An 8816-nucleotide genomic window follows, 5' to 3' on the forward strand; every position below is an offset into this window, starting at 1 on the left:
TTTCTTTGGCTCCATTAATTCTGAAAGCACAGCTAAAGTAAATTAACTTTGTACAAAATTAACTTTGTTTTGAGCTCAGTCTGTGCTTGGATGGGCCAGGTAAATACAATGTTGTTATTCCTTGATGATGAAAGTGTTAATTAATGTTGTCTCTTATAAAAGAAGAAATCAGGTATAAAATTACATCATCATTAATGCAGTTCTGTCATCTCTTTGCATTTCTTCTCTGATTTCTTAATGCCACCTCGGCTGGAAAACTTGGAGGCTTTCAGGGTTTTGCATTCATGTGTGCATCCTAAGGAATCTTGAGTGCATAGAGACCTAGATGCATACTATTCCCAGCCTCCTCCTGGTTTTCTCTGATGGAAAAGTACTCAAGAGTCAGCTTGGATGATACCAGCCCTGGGGCCCTGGGCAGCAGCATGCTCTGATCCTGAGGTGTGCATAAACACAGCCTGTGGTGACACAAAGAGGTGACAACCACTCAGCACTACTGGGAGGAAAGGCTGAAACAGCCTCTGATGTGATGATGATGAACTCAGAGCTCTTCACACTCTTCTGGAACAGACATTTCTGCCCATATTCAGGGCACCCAAAAGCTGGCAGGGAGGAGCTAGGGATGATCCCAGTTCCATTCTTACCCTCTGTGCTGCAGCAGTACCTGGGCAGGGTTGCAGCTGCCCAAGCCCACAACAGAATCAAGAGGCTGCAGCTTCACAGATGATGACAACACTGCACCACAAATTAAATAACAATAAAATTAAAACAAAGCACAGTTGATAGAGGATAATGAAACTGATGAGTGTACTAAATCATTACACAACTACCTCTTACAAAGTCCTTACTAAGGAAAGGACTTACATGAAAGAGGAGTGACCAATGTAATTTGCTGGGTTTCTGGGCATTTTTTGGAAATTCAGGTTCCTATCTAGTTCCTTAGAGATCTGTCTCTTGTTTTATTTAGTAGCAAAAGCTAAACAGACTCCTGCTGCCACAGGAGCCATAAATCAAAGTCTTGAGATGTTCCCACTGAGCGTGAACATAAACTCAGTGTAAGCCCAAGTGAGTGGCACTTTGCCATGGTGCACTGAGCTGTCACATGGGGCCAGCTGTCACACTGTCTATGTGAGGGACAGTGACCTCCAGCAGATGGGCAGGGTGGCCTCCTGGCCTTGCTAATCCTTTTACCTGGGCTGGATCCGACAAGGATCCCAGCTCTGAGCCCTTGGCATCAAGGGGTTTTGCATCTTACAAGAGGGTGAGTTCCACCAGCCCCAGGAAGGCTGTGGTGGGGAAGCTCCTCTGTCCAGACGTGGTGGATGGGTAGGTTCTTCAGCTGCAGGAGAGGAGCAATGGCATGTGTGGGGCTGATGAGCTTTTCCTAATTTTCAATGAGTCAAATAAGGTTAAATACTCCATCTTCAGTGAATTGGGTCACTGGCAGTGACCTGTTCTGGAAAAGTGGCCTCTGATGCAGAAAATCTGGTGTTAAAACACTTTTCATTTCCCCTTCCAGGCAAACCACAAGTTGATTAGGAACACTGAGATGATTACCTCTGCTTTGCTCTATCTCTCAATTATGCCCGAATTAATATTGATTAAAATCTGGCAAAGGCAGCTTAAAGCACCTGCTGGGGTTTTATCCTCAGTTACTTCTTCACCCAAACCCTACAGCTCTTAAACTGCACAATGCAGTTGATTGTAATCTGATATTACAGATCCAGCTGTTCCTGTGATGGCTGGAGCCTCCTCCTAACAAACTGCACCTTTGGTCCAGCTCTTTAGGGAAGGATCTGGCATGGCAGCTCTTACCTGGGGGTCTCTGGTTGTTAATGTGAGATCCCAGGACAGCAGCCTTGGGATCTCCTAGTTTTCGGTTTAAACTAAATGTCTCTCCCCCTGTGCTGGGTGCTGGTGAGGCCACACCTCAAGTGCTGTGTCCAGTTCTGGGCCCCTCAGTTCAGGAAGGACTTTGAGGGGCAAGAGAGAGCACAGAGAAGGGAACAGAGCTGGGGAAGGGTCTGGAGCACAAGTCCTGTCAGGAGAGGCGGAGGGAGCTGGGGGTGTTTAGGCTGGAGAAAAGGAGGCTCAGGGGTGACCTTATTGCTCTCTGCAGCTCCCTGACAGGGAAGGTGCAGCCAGGTGGGGCCAGTCTCTTCTCCCAGGTAACCAGGGATGGAGGAGAGCACTGTCAGGGGAGGATTGGGTTGGACAGCAGGAAGGATTTCTTCACAGGAGAAATTATTAGACATTGGAATGGGCTGCCAGGGAGGTGGTGCAGTCACTGCCCCTGGAGGTGTGTTAAGGAAAGGCTGGATGTGGCACTCAGTGACCTGGTCTGGGTGACACGGAGGTGATCCTGGATGTGGCACTCAGGAGGCACTCATGGTCTGGGTGACACAGTGGTGTTCAGTCACAGCTTGGACTCAGAGATCTTTTCCAGCATAATCCAATCTGTGACTGTGGAAAGCCCTGGAGGAGTGGAGCCCCCTCTGCCCCCGTTCCTCCCTGGCCCCTCGCAGTGTATGGAGGAGAGTTTTAAGGACACAGAGAAACGGGTCCTGGAACACCGGGATGGGAACTGCTGGGAACTGCCCCGCTGTGAAAAATGCGCATTTTATGACTGGCTTTTCACAAATATTAAAATGAATAGTATATGTGTTATCTTAGAAAGTTATGCTGTATTAATTTTCTTAAGTAGTGTGTTAAATATAGTTTTAGGTTATAACATAATGTTAAAATAGAAACTATGCTATGTAAGATGCTTTTTTTAAAGAAGGGACTCACACCAAGATAGCAGCCACAGGACACCTAAATCTTTCAGAGAAAGAGAATTTATTGCTCTCTTATCGAGTTCTTCCCACCTTACTCAGCCATGAAGATGCCGTTAGGATTCAGAGGAAGAAGCTGACACTGACCAGACAGAATCCTTTGTTTGAATGGAATTTATGCATCATGTATGAGGTGTATGAATATGCAACAGGCTATTGCTTTTAAGGGTTAATCCTCTGTTAACGTGGGTCCTTTTTCGGGCTTATTTTGCCCAGAAAGGGGTACCCGGACTGTCCATAACTTTTTGTTTTTATTGTCTCGTATTGTCCTAATCCAAATTGTTCAAATTTTTATTACTCTAATTATACTATTTTATAATTATTTTTTTACTATTAAACTTAAAATTTTAAAAACAAGTGACTGGCATTTTTCACACCCGGGATGGGCACTGCTGGGAACTGCCCCGGGACGGGAACTGCCCCGGGACGGGAACTAAACCGGGATGGGCATTGCTGGGAACTGCCCCGGGATGGGAACTGCACCGGGTCGGGAACCAAACCGGGATGGGCATTGCTGGGAACTGCCCCGGGACGGGAACTGCCCCGGCTCCCGCCTGGATCGGGACCTGCGGGTCTGGAGCGAGGGGAAACAGCCCCGGTCCCCGCGGGGCCTCCCTCGGAGACAGCAATCCCTGCTAGGGAATATTTTTAACTCTCCATTTTCTACTTATATACACATAATCTACAAGTTTTGTTTATATTATCCACAGAAAGGCATGCTGGAGTGTCTCAGACGGGGCTTTGTCTGTCGCTGCCTTTAACGCTGTAAAATCACGCTGTGGGAACCGGGACAACTCCGCACGCGTCGCTTTTATTTGTGTTCCTTTGTGCAGTAAATGTCCTGCCTTACATTGCACGGCCGCACCCAAACTCCGGCCCCGCGCAGGGCTGACCCTTCCTATCGGGATCCCGGGGCGCTCCCGTCTGTCCGTGCCCGCTGCCGGGAGCCCCCAGTGCCCATTGCCCCCCATACCCGCCCCATCCCCGGGCTCTCCCGCTGTCCCGGGCCCGGAGGAGATGAGGGAACGCCGGAGCTCCGCCCCTTCCTGCGTGACTCCACTGCGCCGGAAGAGCCTCGGCGCGCCCGTGACGTCAGCCCTTCCTTCTTTCCCCGGGAGGCCGGAGTGAGGTAGGAGCGGGAAGGCCGCGATCCTGATCCCGATCCGCCGCCATCCGCGCCCGGGCGGCCGCGGGAAGGGGCAGGGCGGGGATGGAGCAGGACCGGGGTGCGCCGAGTGTGCCGCGGGTGTCGCTGAGCTGTCCCCGTGTCCCCGCAGGGCGCCATGGGCCGCGTCATCCGCGGGCAGAGGAAAGGCGCGGGCTCCGTGTTCCGTGCCCACGTGAAGCACAGGAAGGGCCCGGCCAAGCTGCGCGCCGTGGATTTCGCTGAGCGGCACGGCTACATCAAGGGCATCGTCAAGGTACGGGCGGGCCCCGCTCCGCTGCTCGGGGACTTCGGGCACCGCGTCCCCGGGGCCGAGCCCTGCTTCCCCTGCGCTGCCAGCACTGCCCGTGGCCCTCTGGCTGGGCCTTATCCCGTCTGGTCCGGTCCAGGATTCTCTGCTCTTAAATAGATCATGTTCCCTGAAAAGTTAAACTCTGGTAGGTTTATGAGAAGATCGCAGCAGAGGGGGCATCCTTGGTCAGCAGTAGGGTTTCTGCTGGAGCTTTTTTAAGAGTAGCAGTACCAGCATGGTTTTATGTTGCCTGAGAATTCTCTGTTTCTCAGGAAACGTGGCTGGGGAGTCTCCCATGTAGTTAATTGCACATTTTAAAAAAAAATCAAATTTTTGTAAATGCCAAGTGATACCCTTCATTTTGGTCTTAAACAGCAGGAGCAAGGCAGTACCTGTATTTGGGGTGTGATAGTGGTTCAGGGGTGCTGCAGAGACTTTTTTTGGGTGTCAGGGACTGTGGAGTGCCAGCAGTGCTGCTGGCTGGATGCTCTGAGCAGCCCTTCAGTGTTTTACAGCATGGTCATGTTCAGATTGTAGAGAGAATTTTCTTCACTCTCACCTAACTGCAGTGATGATAGGAGGTGGGTAGCAGGGTTTGACTTGAACTTGGTCCTGTACAGGGGATTTGGCCAACTGGGCTGAAAAAATGTCAGCAATGGACACCAACAGTTTGTGAGCTGTCCTAAAAGACAAACACGTCTTAGAGATGTGTCAGAGTCACTTGTCTGTAGTCTGTAAATGCATGGTTGGGTATTTTAATCCCAGTGTGCATCAGGAGCAGAATGGCCATGTTTTTTCAAGTGTGAAACAAACAACAAGTTTTGCTTCCTTACTTAGGAGCTTCAAAAACTTAATTTTAGCTGATTGTTAGAAATGCTTCAACCCCAAGGAAACACAGGGAGAAGTCTCTGCCTGTGCCCAGCTTGTCCTGCCCAAAGGCGGTTGGTTGGGCAAAGTGAAAGAGGATTTCTTATATGGAGAGACTGGGTTCCTGCAGAATGTCAGGAATAAAACTGTTCAGGCAGGATTAGCTCCAAGCAGCACACCTCCACAGGCATGATCCTGTGATCAGTGAATGATGTGGGCTGGAAGGGACCTTCAAGCTCATCCAGTTCCAATCCCCTGCCATGGGCAGGGGCACCTTCCACTATCCCAGCTTGCTCCAAGCCCCATCCAGCCTGGCTGTGAGCACTTCCAGGGCTCCGGGGGCACCCACAGCTTCTCTGGGCAGCCTGTGCCAGGGCCTCTCACCCTCACACGGAGGCAGGGGCCGTGTCCTGCCCTAGAGCAGCTCTGCATTCCCACAGGACATCATCCACGACCCCGGGCGGGGCGCGCCGCTGGCCAAGATCGCCTTCCGTGACCCGTACCGCTTCAAGAAACGCACGGAGCTCTTCATCGCCGCCGAGGGCATCCACACCGGCCAGTTCGTCTACTGCGGCAAGAAAGGTGGGCTGGGCTGGGGTGGGCAGGGTGTCCCAGCTCCTGGAGTTTGGGATGCTGGAGTGCAGGCCCCTGCTGCTGCAGCCCTCCCGTGTTCAGCAGGGCTGTAACCCCAGCCCAGGGCTCCCAGTGAAGCTGTGGCTGCTCTCCTGCTCTTTGCAGCCCAGCTGAACATCGGGAATGTCCTGCCTGTGGGCACCATGCCCGAGGGCACCATCGTGTGCTGCCTGGAGGAGAAGCCCGGTGACCGCGGGAAGCTGGCGCGCGCCTCCGGGAACTACGCCACCGTCATCTCCCACAACCCCGAGACCAAGAAAACCAGAGTGAAGCTGCCCTCAGGCTCCAAGAAAGTCATTTCTTCTGCAAACAGAGCTGTTGTGGGTGAGGAGCAATCACTGTGAACTTGTCACTGGCTGCTTGTCACTGAATCTTCCAAACAAGGCCCCACTTTTAATAACCACCTTGAAAATAGTGTCATGTGCAGGCTGGACAGTCTGTGCTCAGGGGCCTGGCTTGCATTTTACACCTGCATTAGTGTTGCATGTTGCTAACCTAAATTTGGAGGTTTGACCTAGTGAGAGGACAGAAAAGTAGATGCTCATTGTCCTCAGGAATTGTTCAGCCTGTAAAAGCTGCACTTCTTGGGGAAGGACTTATATGGGAAATGGCATTTTGATTTCCTGCTTCTGGTGCACTGAAGGAGCCTGTTGGTGGTGTCAGGTGGGTGGAGTGCGCTGGGGGGTCTGACAGGGAATGACAAAACCACTGCCAAGAAGCAGAGGCTGCACCTGACTGTTGTGCACCTGACTGACAGCTGAGATGGCTGCTGGTGACACTTGCCTGCCTCTGCATGGAAGACACCAAAATGAGTAATCTGGTGTGTTAATCCAGTAAAATTGACTCAGTAAATCATGAAACAAGTAGATATTTGACCTCAAAGTTCTTCACAGTCCCCTGAGCTCTTTCAATTCATACTTCACTTGAAAAGTCTAATGTTGCTCAGGAAATCGTAGCAGTAAAACTGGCAGTGCTTTAGAAAGCTCAATCCATGTGTATTGGATCAGAAAGAAGGCTGTAGCTCAGCTCTGATGTCAGTGTTGGTGTTGGCTTTCTGTGGTGCTGGTGTGTGCTGTGTTTGAGTGTGACCATTCCCGCCCTTCCCTGCAGGAATCGTGGCTGGTGGAGGCCGTATTGACAAGCCCATCCTGAAGGCCGGCCGTGCCTACCACAAGTACAAGGCCAAGAGGAACTGCTGGCCACGTGTCCGTGGTGTGGCCATGAACGTGAGTCTGGCTGCGGTCATCCCTGTCCCCTCTGACCGTTCAGGGAAGCTTTGTGGGATATTGGGAGGAGCCTGGCATGTATCTGGGAGGGAAACTTTCCAGATCAATGTGCAGCCGCAGGGTGAGTTAGCAGCGCTCAATGGTGGCTGCACCACATGAAGAGTGAAGTAGTTACTTTGTCCCCTTGAACCTGTTGATTTCTGTTGAGCCCCGGTTTCTGTGGTTACATTGCTGTCTTGCTTCCCCCCTGGGCAGCCTGTGGAGCATCCCTTCGGAGGAGGCAACCACCAGCACATCGGGAAGCCCTCGACCATCCGCAGGGACGCTCCCGCGGGACGCAAGGTGGGGCTGATCGCCGCGCGCCGCACGGGCCGGCTGCGGGGCACCAAGACCGTGCAGGAGAAGGAGAACTGAGCTCCCACCCTGGGGGCCACCCAATAAATCTGTACAACACAGCTCGTGTGCAGTCCGTGGTGTCTGCTGCTGCAGCGGGGGTAAAACTGGGATCGTGTTCAGTACGGGAAGCTGGGAGTGGAGATTCGGGGCTTTTCCCCTTGCAGGGATTCTCTCAGGCAGCACTTGCAGTCTGTAAGCTGCTCCTGCAGGCTGGAGTTACACTGCTGTGGGTGCTCTTGTGCCCTGGTGTGGTGTTCATGTTGGCCTGGTTCTGTGGAAGCTGAGGCCTGACAAAGCAATCAAGTAATCCGTGGTTAAACTTGGGAATCTGGCTGAAAGGATGCTCAATTTCCTAAATTCATAACCTCTAACATAATGGTTTTCCATTTTCATCTTTCACTGATGGGGGAAGCTTGAGAGTTGCAAACTTGGGAGTATTTCAGCTGTTCTCACTGCAAGGTTTGAGCTTCCTTTTGGAACTGTGAGGCTCAAGCCAGATGAAAGGTGCCAGAAATTCAAGGTGTTACACAGACTGCCCCCTCTACTCACCAGTCTGTGGGAAGGGCAGACAGCTTCAAACATCTCCCCTTGGCAGGTTGGTCATGATGGGATATTCCAGGGTGCTGCAGTAACATGGGCAGTAGCACTAATGTCCCCTAGGAAGCTGTGTCCTAAGAACAGCTGTCCTGTGAAAAGCCAGCTTCTGTAAGGGAATGAGAAAAGTAATGAGGTTTAGTGCAAAATGGCTTCACAGCTTTGCTGGCCTGGCCTTAGGAGAGAAAAATCACTGAAAGGGGCTCAGCTTCATGTCTGAGCACACCCCAAGCCAGGGCTCCTGTTGATCTCAGCAGCTCTAAGCCAAGGACCAGGCTTCCCTGTGTGGGAATGACTTGCACTGATGGGAATCCAGTGGAATGCAAAGTGGGAAAAGTCATTTCTATACTCACCCACAAATCCAGTACTGGAGCTGCCCATGTCTGTCTGGGGAGGGAAAAGTGATATAAAAAGCCCAAGCCACACCTTGGAGAAAGGCATCAGAGCCCACTGGGGAGAAAGAGCAAAGCAAGAGCAAGTTTTATTTTTTATATTGCTCCAATTCCATCAAAGTCTGAAGTTCACATCTGTTCTTGCCATGAGCTCAGAAGCTCTTGGGTTCCTCTGCTCTCCTGACAGGGCCCACAGTGCAACACTCCCAAACACCATCAGAAAAGCAGCTGAAGTATTTAATGTTCCACAAGAATTTGCATTAAATGCCCCTAAAGGACTCACAGAAAATCATGGTTTCCAACCAGGTTTGGGTCTGTTGACCCCATATATTTTTTTGGGAGGAGGGAGATGGTTACTGACCCTTGGCTGCCTCTGCTGCTATTCCAGGCTCTGACAGTGCCCACCAGTGTTCACAGCCA

At 51.5% G+C, this 8816-nt stretch overlaps 1 protein-coding gene across 1 annotated transcript; it reads left to right on the forward strand.

The window, feature by feature from the left end:
• The first annotated feature begins 3843 nt into the window (after window positions 1-3843).
• RPL8 (ribosomal protein L8) lies at window positions 3844-7469 on the forward strand. The gene is made up of 6 exons (XM_071430293.1): window positions 3844-3960; window positions 4109-4252; window positions 5596-5737; window positions 5894-6112; window positions 6899-7014; window positions 7270-7469. The coding sequence occupies exons 2-6, from the start codon at window positions 4115-4117 to the stop codon at window positions 7426-7428; spliced, it is 774 nt and encodes a 257-aa protein (XP_071286394.1). The 5' UTR covers window positions 3844-3960; window positions 4109-4114; the 3' UTR covers window positions 7429-7469.
• Window positions 7470-8816: the final 1347 nt, after the last annotated feature.

This window comes from Agelaius tricolor, unplaced genomic scaffold (assembly GCF_023055355.1).
Source record: "Agelaius tricolor isolate 1412-34295 unplaced genomic scaffold, bAgeTri1.0.p SCAF_7, whole genome shotgun sequence".
In the NCBI taxonomy this organism is placed as follows: Eukaryota; Metazoa; Chordata; class Aves; order Passeriformes; family Icteridae; genus Agelaius; species Agelaius tricolor.

Coding starts and splice junctions, on each gene's coding strand:
- RPL8 (XM_071430293.1), top strand. CDS start 4,115: ATGGGCCGCGTCATCCGCGGGCAGAGGAAAGGCGCGGGCTCCGTGTTC. Junction 4,253..5,595: donor ACATCAAGGGCATCGTCAAG/GTACGGGCGGGC, acceptor GCATTCCCACAG/GACATCATCCACGACCCCGG. Junction 7,015..7,269: donor TCCGTGGTGTGGCCATGAAC/GTGAGTCTGGCT, acceptor CCCCCTGGGCAG/CCTGTGGAGCATCCCTTCGG.